Raw genomic sequence first — 21225 nt, forward strand, 5'->3', positions numbered from 1 at the left:
TTGTTTGTTTGTTTGAAGTATTACAAATAGTAGTACATATGTCTCCTTTTTCCCCCGCTTGACCTCCCCCAGCCTCCCAGCATATGCCTTCACTTGCCCCCTACCCTGCAATTTTCATGTCTTTCTTGTTCCTCTCCTCTGTGGCCAAGTGGGAAGCTCTGTTCCAACATCCCAGTAGCCCAACCCTGCTGATCTTAAGGCAACCCCCACCTTGGCTTTCCCAGGGGCTTTCCCAGTCTGTCTAGTTTGTGCCTGGAGACACTTGAAACTGCAGCTAGTTAGTTCCTCACTAAAACCTGTGGTGTTTCTTTTTTTTCCGCGTCCCGCACGGAAAAACGACAGGTTCCTGAGGGGAGGAGCTGGGGATTAAAAAATTAGAGAAAGAAAGAGACAAGAGGCAGAAATAGATTCATAAAGCTGGGATCTAGGTGGGTGCCATCTCTCTCAAATACTTGGGTGAGTCAAGGTCCTATTTGTTCCTCATTCCAAGCACATGGATTAAGAAATCAGTGCTGATAACAGGATTCTGCCAGTGCCCTTGGGCTCAACTGATAAGAATTCAAGAATGTCCATGTGCCTTCTCAGGCGGCTCTCTACAAAAACTTCAAGCCCATTAATTTTAAAGTGATTTCCAATTATATTTTCTCAGAAGATATTAAAGATATATTTGATCTCTTGTTCTAAGGATTTTTGCCCAGAGCTGTGCATGGTGAGATGCTGAAATGTCCTGCATTCAACTTGACCAGACATGGCAGTAATAGAATGGCCCTAATGGGACTTATTTAGTACCCCAGAGAATGGTCAGCATAGGTCAGTCAGTTTGCACTAGGATTGTTATGTGAATGGACAAAGTACAGGTTGTCTTGATTGAGGACAGTAGCTGAGAGATAAAGCATAGTAAATACAGGGGAACCTCAGTTCTCAAATGTAATTCATTCCAGAAGGCTGTTTGAGAAGCGATTTGTTTTAAAGCCAAATCATTTTTCCCATTAAGAATAATACCAATTGAATTAATATGTTCCCGACCCCCTTTTCACCTATCACTGCCTCCAAAATGCTGTCACCACTGGCAAACTGCTTTTCTTTTATTTAAATCAACAACAGTTTTTCTACCTCTTTAATACCTGTGATTATTGTTTTGTGAGCACTTTCATATCCTCAGCAACATCAGCATACTCATGGCCCCTTTATGTTTTAAAATTGTGCTAATTGTATATTTCACCAGCAGCAAAAGAAGAAGAAAAAAAAACATGAAAATATTCACAGCCCAATTTCCTGAGATGTAGCATGAGAGGCATTTTTGTCATGCTGAAGTATCAGCATGAAGAGTTATCAGGTTGAGAACTGAAGTTGTATTAGAAAAGGGAGACATGTTTTTAGTGAACAACTTGGTCAAGAACCAAATTGTTAGATATGGGACATGTTTGAGAACAGAGGTTTGACTGTATGTCCCACTAAAGTTTAGGTTTAGCTGCATAAATATAGAAAGCAGATATTCAGATGAAATAGTTTCTTTCTTTCTCCCACATTGTCAGAGACCCAGGCTCCTCTTCACCAATGCTCTGCCATCCTTGGTCTGTTGCCTGTTGGTCTTAAAGTGGCTGCTGGAGCTTCAGCCGTAGGAGATGAGGCAATGGCACCCACAAAACACCTCCAAGAGATTTCCTGAAAGTCACATGTAGCACTTTTAACTCATTGGCCAGAACTGCAAGAGAGTCTGGGAAATGTAGTCTGTTAGCTATTGCTGCCCCAAATATGGTTGGGATTCTGTTAGCAGGGCAGAAGCAGAAAATAGATATGGGGGGAGCTGCCTTCATGTCTGCCACTCAAACCTTCCACTTTACTCTCATGGACCCCAGCCACTGCTGATGTTTTCCTTTAGTGCTCAGGATATGATATGATATAAACATTTTGAAAAAAAATAGAATAAATATGTCCATACTTCAATTTCCAGCTGTGGTGGAGCCACATTTTACCAGGTCACCCCATAAGGTGAAGATTGCTAATGCATTTTATTGTTTGGGCTCTCTCTTCCTTTCCTGGAGGCATTAGAAGTCAAGGTCTAGGAGGGCAGGGATAATATGTACACTCTGGGGAGGCGAGTAGAGTTGAGTTTTCAGAAAATCCAGTGCACCGCTGAACCACCACTCTGCTACCCTGGCAATGTTGATACCTAGGGGTTTGGAGTTGTCTTTGCAGAGGCAACCCTGGCTTTGTGGCTGGCAAGACGACCCTGGAGAAGCTAACTTCTGTTTGGAATGTTGGAGGTCCCAGTTTATCACCCTTCCAATCTGCAAGTATAGACACAAGCAGCCAAATGGGGAATGTCAACATCCACTTGATACATAGAGGCTCAGTAACCCCCAGAGTAAAGGCCTGTGTCCATGGGGGTGCAAATGACTAAAATTTGTCCAGTTCAAACATTTGTTTTCTCACAGAAAAGGAGGCTCAGAGGCAGAACAGGCTTCAGTGAGGCTTAATCAGGTATTGTGACAGCATTATTGAGGGCCTAGTTCCTCCGTCTCCTCTTTTCCGCCCTCAGCATTGGCCTCATCCATCTTCAGGCTGTCGTGAAAGGGCAACACAGACTCATGGTATTATATCTGGACCCAGCAATGCCTGGATGAAGAAGAGAGGCAATCTTGCCTTGTCATTTCTCTTAAGAGCAAGAGACTTTTCTCAGAAGCTCTCTCCCATGCCCCAGTGGACTTGCGCCATTTCAGTCAGGTTATGCTGAGTAACAGACATCGAAACTCTCGGTAACTTATATCAGTCAAGGTTCCTTTCACACCCACACTGCAGCCCCACTGTCAGTTGGCAGAATACCTCTAAGGACACAGGCACCACCACCTCCCAGTCATTTCCCTCACAACTCATCGATGAGATCTAGTCACACAGCCCACCCGGCCAATCTAAAGGGGCTAGGAAATGTAGTCCTGCTACCTGCTTGCCAGGTGGAGAGCCAGAATATTTTGTGGGAGTCTTAATAACTCACACCCTCTCCCATCTCAGTGGCCAAAATTGTGTCATTTGCCTGTCCTGAACCAACCCCAGGCAAGGCTGGTTTCCTTCATGACGGACTCTGATGTGTGGTGGCATGGACATCAGGCAGTGTGTTCATTGGATTCACTCCAGGGCATAGAGAATGCCACTGGGATTGAGGCCCACGGTGAGACTTCTGTCATGTCTCTTCAATTTCAGCCGTGGCCTATGGGTGTGCAGAGCTAGCCTCCAGGAGAATCTTTGACTAGGAGATAACTCTATTTCACCTGTTCCACACCCAGTGTGGTAGAAAATAATATCCCTTTTTTCAAATGGGAAAACTGAAACTGATGAGATATGCTGCTAGTAAGGGCCTCATTCTGAGACCTGAGTCCACAGCTTCTCCCACAGTGCCTTCCTCCACAGTCCGAAGGCCACTTGTCCCAGCTCACCCTGGGTCATGTGTCAGCCTCAGGCTAAGTGCTGGCATACAGGATGTCATTCAGTCCCACAAGAAAGAGACTGTTGTGATCATCTCTTGACAACTAGGCAAACTGAGGCTTCAAGTTGAAAAATTGACTGCCTGGCTGGGCAAGAGGCAGTAGTGAGGTTTAAACCCCAACCTGCTGGCTTCAGGGCTCCTATGTGTACACATAGACTGCCTTATCCTGCTTTTCCCCACCAGAGGGAGGGAGCCCAAGACGGGTCCCATTTTACAGCCAAAAAACGGGACCCCTGAAAAGCCTGTGGTAGGGTCATCGCCTAAGTGGCTTCTGCTCCTCCTCCCTGGAGAACCCTTCCTTGCCCAGCACTCCCTGCCACCAGCAGCTCCTTGGCCTCCTCCATCAGGTTGCAGCACATTTAGCCTCATCTAGTCTCCCTCCACTTGGGCTTTCCTGTGCTTAAAACCCACTGGAGACTAGCTCTCAGATGGTTTTGACACACCAGCCCTTCACCCTGCACTTGACTCCTCTCCCCTGCAGGTATGCGGCCACCCCACACCCACTGCTGTCGTTTGATCCCCACTTTGGCCATGATGGAACATCCAGCGGGGACTCCTCCTCAGGTGGACTGACCAGCCAAGAGAGCACGATGGAGCGCCAGAAGCCAGGTAGGGAAGGCTTCCCTTGGCCACCTGTTCCCTGCCTCATCACCCTACAAGATCTCTACTCACACAGCTTGACGGGTGACACCCCTCCTCCTGACAGATGGATAAAGCACATAGGAAAGCTGTGAGGGGGCCACACATAGATTAGAGAGGTCGCCCAGCAGAGCAGTGGGGACCACGGAGCAGATCCTTCTCCACCCAGACAGGGCATCGGAAGGGTGTCTTGCCAACATTGTCAGTCAAGTTTCAAGTTCAGTTGTGTGACATGAAGGTGGCAACTCCAGAGGAAAGAGATGAAAAGGACTTGAAAGTGGTGCTTGGGAAGCAGAGCCCACTGGGTTCTGAGGCTTTTCATTGCACAGACCCTCCTGTTTTATATTCTTCACTATTATGAGAAAAGAGCCCAGATCATGAATGTCCATTGTGATGACATCTCAAAGCAAGCATGCCATGTTCCACTCCCAGAGCAAGAACATGGCCCAGGCCCCTCCCAGTCAACACCCTGCACAGGCCACCCCGTCCTGCTTCTCACAGCCCAACTTCGTCTTACCTAGTTTTGAATTCCATGTATACAGAATGTAGAACTCATGCTGAATGAATGCATGAGTCTGGCTTCTGTTACTCAATATTATGTTGGTGAAAGGTGGCCATGTGATTGTGTGTAGCAACACAGTTTCTGAGTTGCTACACACATTCCATTATCTGAATGACCCACCACTGACTACTCCATTATCTGAATGACCCACCACTGACTACTCCATTCTAATGCTCATGGTCATTTGAGTGGTTTCCAGTTTGGCACTGGTTAGACTGGTGCAGCTGAAGATGAGCACTGTGTCTGTCTTTTGATGAGCACAGGCTCACACATTTGCAGGGTATATACCTGGGAGTGGAATCGCTGGGTCATATGTTTAACTTTATAAGAGATTGCCAAACCTTTTCCCAAAGTGACAAGCCATTTCACACACCCACCTATGACATCTGAGAGTTGTAGTTGCTCCATGTCCTCACCAACCTTTTCATTTCAGCTGTGTAGTAGTAGAAGCACATCGTGGTTTTAATTTGCACTTTTCTGGTGCCTAAAGAGACTAAGCATCTTCTTAGCTGTTTATTCTCCTATATGTAATGATCATCATGGATGCATACACTAAGATGAATATTTTCAGCATAATTTTTCATAACAAACTATTGCCCCTTTGAAGTCTGAGAACCACTAGATGAATGGGCAGATTCTAAAAGGGGGGGGGGAGTGAAATTATCAGACATTGGAGGGGAAGAGGATGGGGATCTTAGGGGATGTCAGCTTAGGGGATCTTCCAGAATTTCCAGGAAGCTCAGGATGACCATGTCAGCACACTAGCATCTTCCCCAGGCATTATAGGGTATGGAAGAGGATGCATAGCTCAGGACTGGTGACCTAGGGAAGTCCTTGGCATCCCAGCCCCATGGTGCCCTTAAACCAGAAAAACAGATGGACGCAGGCAAGTAGATTTCTCTCCAGGGCCTGTAGACACCCTTGGTCCTGCCTGTCCCTGCCTGCAAGTCTGTGACCTTGGCTCCAAGACAAACAGATTTGCATCTCTTTTTTTCCACCCCTGCCCAGCTCAGAAGAAGAGAAAAGTGTTACTTGGTGATCTCATTACACTAAAGTATAAACGAGGAGGAAATTTTTCCAGCATTCACCATGGGACCCAAATAAAGTGTCGCAGAAACTCACCATTATTCTTAGGTCTCCTTTCTTCTGTCTCCTAGAGCTCGGGTCCCTGGTCACTTCCTTGGGACCTTGTTATAAAAACTGACACCTTCTCCTGCTCCCCTAGACCTTCCCCCAAAAATCAGGGCAAGCATCATGAAGTCTGGGATGTATTCAAAATCCAGAAAAAAAAGGTAGTTCAGGTTGGGAGGAGTCAGGCACCATGGTAGACAGGATTTGCCTACCCCTAAGCAGATGATGATAATCTTAGTAAGAGCAACAGGGTTTTGTGTGCTTATTGTATGCATATTATATGTTCATACTCCACATTTCCTCCTATTTAATCACCTCAGGAACACAATAGAATGGGGCACTTTTCTTAAAATATATTTTTATTGATTTCAAAGAGGAAGGGAGAGGGAGAAAGATAGAAACATCAGTGGTGAGACAGAATCATTGACCGGCTGCCTACTGGGGTTCGAGCCCACAACCCAGGCATGTGCCCTGGACCAGAACCCAGGACCCTTCAGTCCGCAGGCTGACACTCTATCCATTGAGCCAAACCAGCTAGGGCTATAATGGGCACTTTTACCGCCCCATTAGAAATGAGGAAGATGAGACACAGAAAGGTGATCACTTGGCCGAGGTTCCTGCTGATAAGTGTTAAGATTTGAACCAAGGTCTGTCGGGTTCTAGAACGCTTCCTCACTCCACAGTTCCTCACCCACAGAATGTGGTCATTTCTCAAGCCTCAGAGCACACAGGTTGGGAAGGTGTCCCAAGTATCACCAGCTACCCCAAGTTCATGCATGGCCATGGTTTCAGCATGTAAAAGGTGAAGCATGAGAGTCAGGTCATTGGGGGCCAGTTCAGAGGATCAGTGAAGGGCCCAGGCTCAGGGCCAGCCAAGGGCAAAGCCAGGGATACTGAGGCAGCCGGATAGGGGAAGGAACCTGACCCTTCACTAACAGTACACCAGGCTGAGCACCAGGGATACAATGTGAGCCAAGCAGTCATATACCCTGACAATCTGCTGGGAAAGATGGACAGTGATAAGTACTTACCCATTATGCTGAGTATCAGGGGGAACTAATAGTGCTGAAATTGGTGGCATTTGGGAGAATCTCTGAGCAAATCAGTCAAAGGAGACAGCGGGGAGAACATTCCAGAGGAGGGAAGAGCTAGTCGACAACCCTGAGCTAGCATGACTCTGGTGTTGGAGGAACAGTACAAGGCCCATGTTGGGAGGTGACAGGGACAGACAGTGTGGTGCACAGATAGGATGGGATCTGCCTGAGGTGGTCACAAGGTCTCTCTTGCTACATAGTGGGGACCGTGGAGGGGGAAAGATGGGTGGATTCTGTACATGGTCATTTGAAGGTAAATTTTTTTTTTTTTTTTGGTGTTTTTGTGGGTTTTTAATTTATTTTTCTCATTTTGAAGGTAAAGTTGATAGAATTTACTGATTCCTCTATGTGAGTAAGAGAGAAAGGAATCAAGGGTGATACCAGGTTTTTGGCCTGAGGAACTGAAAGGATAGAGCAGCCATTGACTGAGCAGGAGAGACTGAGAGATTCAGGTTTGGAAGAAGATAAGGAGCTGGCTTTGACCATGTTCAGTGGGAGGTGCCCAGCCATTTATACCAGTCTGAAGTCAGGGGAGAGTCTAGGGCAGAGGCAGAAATATGTGCATCGTCAGTGTCCTAGGTGGTAGCTAAGACTGGGTGTGACAGCCCCAGGCTTGGCTCTGTAGAAACGTGGTTTCCCGGCATGGGTTGGCTGCCTCCCAGGAGACCAGCACCTTCTAGGGGTGTGGGGTGCTCCAAAGAGGATAATCATCTCCAGAGGCAGAGCAGATGGCCATCCTCCCTGCTCTCTTATATCCATGGTTCCCACGTGAAAGCCACACAGGCAGTGATACCTCGACTGTGTCAGACAGGCTGCTCTCGCAGTGATCCTCGACAGGCCCAGCTTCCCCAGAGCATTTAAAAGATTAATAGATATTAACTAGTCCTCCCTTGGTTATTTTTGGTGTTTTGGTGGTTGGTTTGGTTTGTTTGTTTGTTTGTTTGTTTGTTTGTTTGTTTTTAAGGCCAGATGTTCAATTCATGCTCACTGGTTTTAGGAATTTAGACTAATTTTTACCCACACCAGCCATCACAATTTCAAATCTGTTCCACATTTGAACCAGCAATCTCACTTGTATAATTCTGGCCCAGACAATCCTGCACTTGTTCAAAATATAAGTATATTGTAAAGTGAAAATCAACTTGTAGGACAGTGTTTATTATTATTCCATTTTCATTAAACAAAAAGAAATTGTTTATTTAACCAACAAAAGATTGCTACTTTGTGTGTATATGTGTGTGTGTGTGTGTGTGTGTGTGTGTGTGTGTGTATGTATAAAGAATCCTATACACCAACAAGATAAAAAATAGTCAATTCCATGAAAAACTGGGTAAAGTATGCAAGCAGGTAATCTTTTCTAATAAAGAGGAAATATTCAAATTGACCCTCACACCATCACAAAGATGGCGGCACTCATAGCCAATAAGGAGGGAATATGCTAATTAACTTTCCCACCCTCGAATATGGCAGTGCCCAGTTCCCTCAGCTTCGGCTGCTCCACACACCTGCTTCCAGAGTCCCACAAGATGTACATTGACCGGGTCATGGGCTTATGTGCACTGAACAGACAAGCTGGCAGGGATGTGGCTCCATCACAAACCATATTTAGGGCCAGATTCTTTGGATGGACTCAGGCCAGGACCTGAGTCACCTCTAACCACTGATGTGTCTCCTGTCTTCCTGCAGAACCTTTGTGGCATGTGCCCGCCCAGGCCCGGCTCTCAGCCCTGGCTGGAACCAGTGGGAGCAAGCACGCCTCCAGGCAGGATGCAGCAGGCAAAGATTCCCCCAACAGGCATTCCAAAGTGAGTCTGGGCCCCACCGCCTCACCTTGGGGAGTAAGGGCTATAGGAATTGGCTAATTGGTTGCTCGGCTTGCCATGACTGCTATGGGCCAGGCAGCTTCACCTGCCTGGGCCTCTCAACTCCACATGTGAGCACATTCTCTACCTTTGCCAACTTTCACTCGAGCAGAGGGGCTAAACACTAGAGTCAGAACCAACCAGGTGCACATCTTAGTTCCAGCTCTCACCAACTATGTTATCCAGAGCAAATCACTTCAGCTCTAGCTGGTTTGGCTCACTGACTAGAGCATCGGCCTGTAGACTAAAGGGTCCCAGATTTTATTCTGGTCAAGAGCATGTGCCTGGGTTGCAGGCTCAATCCCCATTGGGGGTCATAAAGGAGGCAGCTGGTCAATGATTATCATCATTGATGTTTCTTTCTTTATATATATATATTTTTTATTGATTTTTTTACAGAAAGGAAAGGGGAGAGATAGAGAGCTAGAAACATCGATGAGAGAGAAACATTGACCAGCTGCCTCCTGCACACGCCCTACTGGGGATGTGCCCACAACCAATGTACATGTCCTTGACCAGAATCGAACCTGGGACCCTTCAGTCTGCAGACCGATGCTCTACCGCTGAGCCAAACCGGTTTTGGCATCATTGATATTTCTATCTCTCCCTCTCCCTTCCTCTCAGAAATCAATAAATATGTAAATATATGTATATATTTATATTTATGTATATATTTTTTTTAATGACTTCAGCTTCTCAAGCCCTACTTTCCTCATTATTTATTCCATCATGATAAATATCTTCATCAGCTCAGGCTCTGTAACAAAAATGCCATATACTAGGTTAGCTTATATTAATAGATATTTCTTTTTTTTTTTTTCTTTTTCTTTTTTTTCTTTTTTTAGTATATTATTGAATTCAGAGAGGAAGAGAGAGGGAGAAAGAGAGAAACATCAATAATGAGAGAGAATCATTGATCAGTGGCCTCCTGCACGACCCCCAAAGGGGATCAAACTCACAACCCAGGCATGTGCCCTTGACCGGAATCACACCTGGGACCCTACAATTAGCAGGCCGATGCTCTAGCCACTGAGCCAAACCAGCTAGGGCAGATATTTATTTCTCATAGTTCTGGAGGGGTGGGAAGTCCAAGATCAAGGTGCAGGCAGATTCAGTGTCTGGTGAGGACCCATTTCCTAGTTCATAGGCAGCCTTCTCGCCCCATGTGGTGGAATGTGTGATGGAGTTCTCTGGGGTTCCTTGTATAAGGACATAAATATCCATACGGATTTTATAATCTTGTTCATGAGGAATATAAATATATATAAAAATAAATAGGTAAATATATATAGATAAGGATTTAAAAATTCTATTCATGAGAGTTTCACCCGCATGACCTAATCACCTCCCAAAGGTACTACCTCTAAATACCATCACACTGGGGATTAGGATTCTGCATAGGAATTTGGGGGGAGTAGGTTAACATTCAGTCTGTGGCAGTAGGTTAACAGCTATGACGGGCAGTCCCCAAATCTTAGTGACTTCACACAAAAGAGTTTATTTCCCTCTCATATAACAGTGCAGTTCAGGTATTCAGAGCAGCTCTCCACATGGTGATTCAGGAACGCATGTTCTGGTCTCTAACATCATCTTGTGGCCCCCACTGTCCCTCAGAGTCTTGGAGCCCTCTGCTGGGTTCCTGCCTCTTTCCAACAAGGGAATGGGAAGGAGAGAGATTCATCTGGGAAGTTTTTGTAATCCAAGCATGGAAATAGCAAAAATCACTGTCACTTATATTACCTTGGCCAGGACTTCATCCTTGACCACACCTCACTGCAAAGGAAGCTGGGAAAGTAGTAGTAGTCCTGTGTGCTCAGAAGGAGATAGTTTGGTTGAGCACTTGGCAGTCTGTTCACATCCATTCATTCAGTGAGTGTTTGATGAGCACTTGCAACAAGCCAGGCATTGGGGCCACAGTGACGAAGAAAACAGACGAGCCCCTGTGCTCACAAAGCGGACAGGCCATTAGGGGCAACAAACAATACGCAGAAAAGTCATGTAACACCAAGAACTGATTCTTGCTGGAAAAGGAAAACAAAGCACAGATAAAGGAAAAGGTGATTTAGGATGAGGAGGTTAGAAATGGCGTTTGAAGAGGTGACCTTTAAGCCAAAAACCTAAAAGAAGTAAGGGGTGATCCATGAAGACATCTGGGGGAAGAGCATTGCAGGCAGAGGGAACTGCAGGTACCAAGACCCTGAAGTGGATGTTTGCCTGCCATGCTCAAAGAGCAGCAGGGAGGCCCAAGTGGCTGGCCCAAAGTGAGCAAGAGGGAAATCAAGTTAGAGACCAGAACATGGGGCCAGATCACTCGGGGGCCTTTCGTGAGGACTCTTGCTTCTCCTCTGAATGACATGGAATCACAGGAAGGTTCTAAACAGGGAAGGAACATGAACTATTGTGGATGCAAATAGGGAACAAATGGGCAGGGTTGGCTGGGATATGGACAGGAGCAAGGAGACCTGGAAGAGGCCACTGTGGGAGATAGCGGATGGAGCTAAAAGAAGTAGTGAGTTCTAATCAGTTTTGAAGATGCTAGCAATAAGATTTACTGTTTAAGTGGGCATGGTGTGAGATCAAGAGCAGGATCGAGGGTGACTCCAAGGCTCTTGGGTGGGACAGCTGAAGGGATGGTAGTGCCATTATTGAGACAGGGAGAGGCAGATTCGGGAGGGAAGGCCAGGAGCTGAGTTTTAGACATGTTGAGCTTGAACTGTGAGCTCTTTTTTTTTTTTTTTTTTTTAATATATTTTATTGATTTTTAACAGAGAGAAAGGGAGAGAGAGAGATAGAGAGCCAGAAACGTCGATGAGAGAGAAACATCGACCAGCCGCCTCCTGCACACCCCCCACTGGGGATGTGCCCGCAATCATGCCCTTGACCGGAATCGAACCTGGGACCTTTCAGTCCACAGACCGACGCTCTACCACTGAGCCAAACTGGCTTCGACCGAACTGTGAGCTCTTGTCATCCCTCCAAGCGACCTCATGAAGTAGTTAGTATCAACCCATTTTACACATGTGGAAACTCAGGTACTTGCCCAAGGTCACATGGCCAGTAAATGAGGGAACCAGAGTTGGAAGCTGTCTGGCTCCAGGGGTCACACTCAGGGGAGTAGGACCCAGGGAGGGAAGGTTTGCCCCGTCCTAGAATCTAGAAATGACACTTCTCTTGCCTTCAGGGAGAGCCTCAGTACTCCAGTCATTCCAGCAGCAATACCCTGTCCAGCAACGCATCCAGCAGCCACAGCGATGACCGCTGGTTCGACCCCCTGGACTCTCTGGAGCCAGAGCAAGACCCCCTCTCCAAGGGCGGCTCCAGTGACAGCGGCATTGATACTACCCTCTACACCTCCAGCCCCAGCTGCATGTCACTGGCCAAGGCACCTCGGCCTGCCAAGCCTCACAAGTCACCAGGAAGTATTGGCCTTTGTGGGGGTGGGCGCGAGACCACTGGGCATTCCCACCATGCAGACAGGCGAAGGGAGGTCTCGCCTGCCCCTGTGGTTGCTGCCCAGAGCCAGGCCTACCGACCGAAGCTGTACAACTCAGGCTCCAGCACCCCTACAGGCCTGACCGGGGGCAGCCGCAACCTACCAAGGCAGACCAGGTAAGGCGCTGCTGCTCGTCTGGGGATCCTGACTCCATTCAACTTCCCCCACAGGCTTGATGGCAGGGTTCCAGTCCCAGAAACATGGTCACAAATGTATGAGCTTGTGTAAGAGTTTGCTTACAGAATTAGGAGGCTCATGGAGCACCCTCTGCTGCCTATCCATCAGCCTTTAAGGACACAAAAGAGGGAGAGAAATCCCTGGTTGGTTGTCTCATCTGTCTCTGATGTTCTCTGTTTCTTTCCTTCTCCCTCTGCTGGTTTTTATGCTTCCTGGGGTCACAGACTGCATCTGATAGGAGTGTGTTTGACTGGAGGTTATGGGAAACCTGATCCACACTAGCTTAAACACATAGAGGTTTTACAGTGCCCTGAAGAAAAGTCCAAGAGGACAGAACCTGGCTGATGCAGCAGCTCAGAGAGGGCCTCATGGCTGCACCCTGAGTCTTCCTGCTCTCCCATCCTTATCATTCAGGCTGCCACTTCCTGGTCTTTGGGTAACTGTGGAGCCCCTGGGGAACGTGGAAGCAGAGGGCAGAGGAAAGATTGTAGCATCTGTATAGGTCATTTTATATGGAGAACACAAAAGCTTTCTCCAAACCTTCTTCAGCAAGCAGTGTCACATGACCTTCCCAGCATCAGTGAAGTCTGGGAGATCAGGGTATAGTCTTCCAGCCACACAGTAACATGCAGTAGTCCCCAGACAATCCCCTGGAGGGCTGTTCAACACAGAAACTGGGTCTCACTCAGAGTTCCTAAAACAGTACATCAAAAGGGCCAAAGAATATGCATTTTTTAAAAGTCCCCAGTAGATCCTGGGACCACACTTTGAGAACCATTGGTAGACAGGCAGGGGAATGAGAAAGAACAGGCACTGGGCAACCAACAACCTGGAGTCCAAACTACACACTTAGAGAATCTGACGGAAGCAATGAACCATCTCCCAGAAAAATGAAAAGGTTTTTTGCAGCCACATGGCTCAGCCTGGTCCATGGGCCCTTTCAGAGGTCTATGGCTCCAGGCAAGGATTATTGAGCTACCTGACCCTAGAGTGAATCCCTAAAGCCGCAGCCTCACAGCCTCCCTTCCCTTCTCTGAGCACTCCTCAGCAGGGCTAGCCCAGGTCCCAGATCCCATCAGGGGTCCTTAGCTCTTTGGCTTCCTGATGCCTTTGACAGAGACTTATAGCTTCTTTCCACTCAGGACATATGCACCTTAGGCCTCCTTAACACAACTCTCAGTGGATTTATGTGTATGTCGGTATTTTTAAAAAGGTGAAGCAAAAATTTCCCAAACAATACTTAGCCTGTGTATGAAGCACTTAGATCTAGTCTCATCTTTTTAAAATGTTAGAATGCTGCTTGATACCTCCTGCAGTGATGTCATGACTTCACAGTGGTTCTGTGGCAGATTTGGATTTCAGAGTGCCTGTTGGTCAGTGCTTCCCCTTGCCTCAGTGCATAGATCCTGAGTCAAGGGGCCCAGGAGAAGGGGGAAGGTGGGGAGAGAGAAGTGTCCCAGCTGGGTCCCAGATCTCCATCTCAGACTGCCTCCCTAAACAGATAGTCTTTGATTGGAACTCACAGACTTTTGACAGCTCCTTCATTCATTCACTTATTTATTTATCTGTTCACTTTGCTCACAAATATTTCTTAGGGATTTTTTATGTACCAGACACCTCAGCCCACACCAGTGAGTGAGACAGATGAGAACCAGATCATCACTGAGACAAATGTCAAAGTGCACCCACCGAGTCCCAGGTCTCTGCTGTGGTGGCCCCTGTGCTAGGCACAGGCTGTGATAGTGACCTGAGTAACTGTAGGTTGCAAAGTCTTTGATATAAAGGTAGTAGCGCTGGGGAGTAAAGTATGTATGGCTGAGGCAGGAGGTGGGTATAAAATTACCTTGTGTCTGAGAGGATTTACTGAACCCAGAAATGAAGACAATAATGTGGGAGGGGAGCCTGCTAGGAAAGAGGGCCCTGCGGTTACAAGCTTTAATTTGCATACAGACAATTGATGCTAATTGCACATCATCCTTATCTAGTCATTAAAGCTGCTTCCGGAAGTTTTCTCCTAGGCAACCAGGCTCTAGTGTGGAACATTTCCCAAAATGTGATTTGGGTGGTACAGGAGTAAAATATATTTGAAACGGATGTATGTTTGCTTTAATGCGTAGTATTAAAGAAAGTGTTGCCACTGATCCTCTATAAAATAATATAGATATTGCCTTGACAAGTTCAGAAATATTAAATGTGTTAATTAAAAGAAACATCTTCATGGTAGGTGAGAGTATGGGCTCCAGAATCAGCCCACTGGTATTCAAAGCATCCCTCTGCCTTGTCTTGGCAATTATTTTTTAAAAGAGAGAAAGGAAAGCTGGGGTGTAGAAAAGGTGTCCCTATGCAAGTAGCATGTAAAAACATCCTGAGGTAAAAGAGGATGTGTACTATTAGGTCGCTGAACAGGCCCCTGGGCTCAAGTGTAGAAATTGAGGGGGCAGCTGAGTTTGGGGAGGTCAGCAGGGGGCAGACCGTGCAAGGCCCTTTCAGCCACGTTAAGGAGTTTGGATTTGATCCTAAGATCTGCGGGCAGCAAGGGAAGTTTTCAGCAGAAAGGGTAGTACAGACAGATTTATGTTTTGAAAGATAGTGCTATGCTGGGGCTGAGGCCAAATGTGAATGAGAAGGAAGAAGGCCTGATCAGCAGATAGAACAAGTGGCACTTCTAGGGCATAAGGAAGGAGACAGTCAGGGTCCAGGACAGTGCCAGCGAGCTGTGTAAGAGTCAGGGCCAGCTGCCCAATGTCAGGAGGCTGCTATAGACTGGGAGCTTGAGATTCTTAGAGAAGAGGAGAACATGACTCGGCAGGCCTGACCATTAAAGCACCCCCTTTGTGCCAGGCACTACTCCCAAAATGGTGACACAGCAGGGAACACAGTCAAACTGAGTCAACTTCCTTGTGTAGCTGATATTCTCCTGGAGAGAATGAGGCAGACAACTGAGCTACCATGTAATATTAACATGCCAGATGGCAATAAGGTCTGGGGAGAAAAACACTCGGGGCTACTCTAGGGCAAATAGATCATTTTGGGGGTAGAAGGAATGAGTTTGCAGGCAAAATTTGAGGGCTGCTAGGAAAGGAATGTCATGTTCAAACAGGGAAGCCCCACAAACACGGACGCCCTCTTATACTCCAGCCCTGCTGGGGAAGGCGCTGCAGCCTGTAGCAGCTTGTGCCCACTGATGATTTCAGTGCACAGACTCTCCCCCAGACATTCGTCATGGGAGCCTGGCTTCCAGGCACACTGCCAGGCGCTAGCGCCTACTGTGGGCACCACAGTGGGCTGAGTGATCCCAGGCGGGCAGCCACCTGGACCCCTGCCCTCTCCTGAGGCAGCACACACTCCAAACCTTCCTGGGTTTCCAGGGTAATTTGTCAGAGCTGTTTAGGGGCAATCAGAGGCTCTGGCTTTACGTAGAGCTGGCACAGCTGGGCGTTCCCAGGCAGGCAGGAAGCACATGGCCTCCCGTCCCAGGGCTGTGCTGCAGGAATCATCAGGATACCCTTCTGGGGGCAGAGCCCCAAAAGGTAATGTGAGGGCCTTAGGATCCATTGGGGCCATCCTACCTGTGTTAGCCAGGAGACTGGGGTCACATATGCCAGAGACCTCCAAGAGTCATAGCCATCTAGGGAAGAGGAACCCAGGCCAACTCGGAAGGTGGAACCATGAAGAGATCTTGGGGGAGAGAGGCCCTGAGGTGAAAATGTTTCTGGCAGGAATGGGAGCAAGTTCCATGCAGCTGGAGCAGAGGGAATAGGAGGGAGAATGGCAGAAGCCTGAAGGCAGATGGGACTTTCTCAGTGGCATGTGGAGGACTCTGATCTCACTCAGTTATTCCCAGACTCCTCCAGCTGTGTTGGGGGGGTGGGCAGGAGGAGGCTGCTGTGATGGTGAGTGGGCAGTGATTGCTGGAGGCAGCCAGCGCTGGTTGGATCCACATAGATTTTGACCCCATAGCCTCTGACTCCACTCTCTGAAGACCTGCCACTTCTGCTCCCAAGCCATTCATGGTTAATACACTGGCACGTTATTCCAGCCATATGTAAGGGCTGACTGATTCTCAGGCCATGGCACATACTAGGGAGAGAAGGCGAGATTGGTCCTGAGTTAAGGTTAAACATTAGGGGCCCACCTAAGGGTATTTGGGTGAGCAGTGTTATTTCCCAGGCTCTAGCTATGTCCAGGTCACAGTTCTACCACTAACCGACCATGTGATTTCCATCAGTTTCTCTGAGGCTCTGTTTCCTCATCTATAAATGGGAGTAATGATAGGCTCTGTGGTCTAAGTCTGTGTAGATAAACCAACATTATGCATTAAAGTACTTAGCACAGGACCTGAGATATATCTGGGTCCAAAATTATCAGCTGCTGCTAGATTTTCTGATCACTCACTACATATTGATCGTGACTTTCTGTTGTCATTGAAAGTACAGGCTGATGGTTAAAATCAGGTTCTCTTGAGACAGATTGTGTTTCCACCATGGCTCCATTTCCTCCCAGCTACATAATTTGGGGAAAGTTGTTTGATCTCTCTGAGCTTCAGTTTCCCCGCTTGAAACATGGGGATGGTGGTAGTTCCTGCCTTGTGGGGTTGCTGAGCTAACTGAATGAAATGACAGCTCTAAGATGCTCAGAGCAGGGCCTGGCTGTGCTCACACCAGCAGGATCAGTACTGTCACTGTCTCCTGCTCCACCACTGCTCTTCCTCCTGAAGGCAGGAGCACAGTGCCCTTCATGCTTTTCAACCACCATCGGCCACCTATCAAGACCAGAGTATTGCACAGGTCCATACAGCTGTGTGACTGCTCCATCTCGCTTATAGAGCCACAAAACCTTGTACTCCAACAAAATCTTCAATACTTCCCTGAGATAAAACTTAGTCTCTCTGGGTAAAGGTGGGGTGAGCGTGCCAAGTCCAGAGCCCATGTTTTTAGCTTCTGGACACACCATGTCCCTTTATAACTGCACCTCGGGGAGCGCATCCTGGTTCCTCAGACTTGCGAGTACTTTGCACATATGAGCTCATAAGGCGGGTGGGTTGTTGCCTCATTTCTCAGAGGAGGAAACTGAGCCTCACAGAGGGAAGGGACTCGAGCAAAGGTTGCAGTGTGTCCATTGGAGCTGGGATCGGAACCTGGGTCAGGTGAGCAGCACAGCTCATGTTCTATCCACCACTTAGTGCTGCCTCGTTTTTCAGGTCAAAGCTAAGGCCCAGGGAGGACACCTGTCCACACAGGTGCTACTGAAAGGAAATGTGTTTACTCTGGATTGCTAGACAGGTTAGGAACTCCACCCAGCACTGGGCACTTGGCACTGCTCATGTCCATTGGTATGTGGGAAAGGGTGCCCACCTCAAGGGGCTGAACTGAGATGCATGGATATTCAGAAGAATAGTTTTTGGTTGAGACCGTGGCTGAGGCACCATCTAGTCCTGAGCCTTGTCAAGGGTGAAGATGGGCACAATCATGGGAATATCTTTGTCTACAAGTAACAGAAAATCCCAGCTCAACTGAAGGAAGACGCTTAGCTCATATAACATGAAATCCCAAATTATGAAGGCCCCCAGGATTGTGTAATTTCTTGACTCAAGGACCCAGGATCTTGCCCTGTTTTTGTTCTATCTCCATCAGACTATAGGCTAGCTCCCTTCACAGTCTCAAAGAGACTGCCATTTTACCAAAGAATCACAGTGTCCAGAGGAAGTGTTGTTTTCTGTAAGTTTTTTGTTTGTTTTTATTTTTATTTGTTATAGTTTATTGATGTATGTGGGTTTTGTGTGTGTGTGTGTGTGTGTGTGTGTGTGTGTGAGTGTGTGTGTTGTTTGTTTGTTTTTTTAATTTCAGAGAGAAAGGGAGAGGGAGATATAAAAACATCAATGATGAGAATCACTGATTGGCTGCCCCCTGCACACCCCCTACTGGGGATTGAACCTGCAACCCAGGCATGTGCCTCGAACTGTGATCTCATTCATAGGTCCACACTCAACCACTGGGTCACACTGGCCGGGCAGTTTATTGATTTTTAGAGAGAGAGGAAGGAAGAGGGGAGAGAGTGAGAGAAATATTGATGTGAGAGTACAACATCAATTGGCTACATCCTGCACACTTCCTACCAGGAATTGAGCCTGAAACAGCAACCTCTTCATGCACAGGATAGTGAATCAACCAACTGAGCCACACTGGCAAAGGCTGTGTGTTTGTTTTTTAGTGAAGAGTTCTTCCCCAGAAATCACCCAGCAGACAACACACACACACACACACACACACACACACACACACACACACACCCAACATCTCACTGGCCAGAAGTAGTTCACAGGCCCACCCCACACCCATCCCAGACAAGTGGTGTCAACCAATCAGGATTTCTCTCATGGGTTGGGTGTTAGGTCCCCTTCCCCAAGCAAAGAATGAGTAAAACCAGCCTTCATATATATAGGGTGAGGGGACATTAAGATGACATGCTTAGTGTCTGCCACAGGGCCTGAAGAGGAGCAAACCCATATCAAAAGAGTCACTGGATAGCCCTGGCCAATGTGTCTCGGTTGGTTGGGCATCATCCCATGCATTGAAAGGTTGCCAGTTTGATTCCTGATCAAGGCACATGTTCAGGTTGCTGACTCAATCCTTCCGTAGGGAGTGCCCAGAAGGCAGCTGATAAATGTTTTGCTCTCACATCAATGTTTCTCTCTTTCTCCCAACCCCCTCTCTCTCTCTAAAAATCAATTTAAAAAAATTTAAAGACGCAGTGGATGGAGCTGGCTAGCAAACACAGAGACAAAGGGTATTTACCCTTTACCCCTCCTTCTTTAATCATGTTCTTTTAGCTTACAGAAGTTGACATTACTGATAACAAGGTAGAGAAAATATGTGCTGTAGAAAGTAAAAGTGAGAGTAAAATTGTTTATGATATAATCACAGAGTGGCCCCTCTGCAGCCATTCAAGAGAGAGGGCCTTGCATAGACTGACAATAGAGCGAGCTCCAGAAGATATTATTAGGGTCAAAGCCAAGTGCAAAGCAAGCTTACTATGTGCTGCCATTTAATTACAAAGAAAGGTTGGGAGGATACTCACTTCCTCACACATATGTGCTTGTGTATGCATAGGTGCTCTGTTGAAAAAAGGAAGGGTGGACCAAGGTTGCCTTGAGGAGGAAGACTGGGGTATCAGATGGTACTTTCTTTTGCCCTGTGTACCATATATATAGTTTCATTTGACTGTTATTCTGTACATGTTACCTATCTGCACTATATCCAGTGATATACAATATATAGTAATGTTAATGTATGCTCCCCCAGAGATTTTTCTCCAAACTTGTATCAGTCCAGTTCTTTCAAACATTTTTGACCATCCCCTTAAACAGGAAAGGCATTTTACTTTATAAGCCAGCATGGTCATCCCTATTGAAGTTCCACAAAACCATTTACCCTTACCTCACATGATGGTCAATGTTGGTTTTTATAATAGCCTATTTTTCCCCCCTTAATAATGGTCAGGACCCAGCAAGTTGTTTTTATGACCCACAGTTGGGAAAAATATACACATATCTTTTTGTAAAAACAAAACAAAAAACGTTACATAATCATACAATATATGTACATTTAAAAAAAGAAAAAAGAGTAGAGCCATCCTTTGCATCATGCCTTATTTCCACTTGCTGTCCTTATCCACAAACAGAAATCTACCTTATTCTTTGTATTGGCTGCATAGTTTTGGATCATGTGGGTATGGTTGTAATAATCTATTTAATCCTCTATGAAAAGACATTCAGGTCATGTCCAACTTTTTCTGGTTACACACAGCACCTTAGTGACCATCTTGTGCAGGCTTTTCTGTAGCATGGATTTCTGGGAGTTTATGTGTTAGATTGATGCTACTTATCCTTCACTTTTCAGCTCAGACACCATTGCCTCGGTGGGGGAGCCCTTCTGACCACTATAGACAGAGTTCATTCCCTATGTTATATGTCCCATGGCTCCCTGGACATCCCCCACAGATGCACAACGTAGGCCCTATTAATAGCTGTTGCTAAATTGTAGAAAATATAAATAATTGGAGCTTGCTTTTTAAAAATTCTTTATTGTTGCACATTTGCTTTTTTTTAATCCACTCTGACAGTCTCTTTCTTTTAATTGGGGTGTTTAAGCATTTACATTTAATGAAATTATTACTAATGAGTAGGTTCACATGTTCTGTTTTGGTTTTCTGATTTTATTGCTCCTCTTGTTTCTCTACACCCTCTTTTGTGCTAAAAAAAAAAAAAAGTTTTTTAATGTACTGTTTGGAGTCCTCTTGAGTTTTGGCTATTTTTTAGTTGTAATATGCATCTTATCAGGATAATTTAGATTAATACTAACTTAATTCCAACATATCATAAAAACTTTTCCCCACTATATTTTAATTCTCTTCCCCTCCTTTGTACTATTTTCTCATATATGTTATAAACCCAACAATATATTAGTATAATCACTTTACAAAACTTATATCTTTAAAGAAGTTGGAAAAGAAATAAGACAAATTTATAGAGTCTTTATTATAACCCATAAATTTACCAACTTGGACCCTTCATTTCTCTATATGGCTTCAGATTACCACTCACAGTCATTTTCTTTCAGTCTGAGGACCTCTTTTTTTACTTTTTAGGCAGATGTGCTAGCAATGCATTTTCTCAGTCTTTATCTGCAAAAATCTTTATTTTGCCTTCTTTTGTGAAGGGTAGTTTTGCTGGATATAGAATACTTGGTTAACAGATTTTCTTCAGTGCTTTGAAAATACCATTC

At 46.2% G+C, this 21225-nt stretch overlaps 1 protein-coding gene across 2 annotated transcripts in view; it reads left to right on the forward strand.

The window, feature by feature from the left end:
- The window catches only part of SIPA1L3 (signal induced proliferation associated 1 like 3), a gene marked incomplete at its 5' end in the record, with an annotated part of 149084 nt that overhangs the window by 97524 nt on the left and 30335 nt on the right, over positions 1 to 21225 (forward strand). For both annotated transcript variants that reach the window (XM_084860829.1, XM_084860830.1), the window contains 3 exons: positions 3966 to 4093; positions 8597 to 8715; positions 11954 to 12381. In XM_084860829.1, coding sequence (XP_084716955.1) covers positions 3966 to 4093; positions 8597 to 8715; positions 11954 to 12381 — 675 coding nt within the window. The remainder of the gene's footprint in view (positions 1 to 3965; positions 4094 to 8596; positions 8716 to 11953; positions 12382 to 21225) is intronic.

This window comes from Pipistrellus hanaki (genome assembly GCF_964339955.1).
Source record: "Pipistrellus hanaki genome assembly, chromosome: 15".
Taxonomy (NCBI): domain Eukaryota; kingdom Metazoa; phylum Chordata; class Mammalia; order Chiroptera; family Vespertilionidae; genus Pipistrellus; species Pipistrellus hanaki.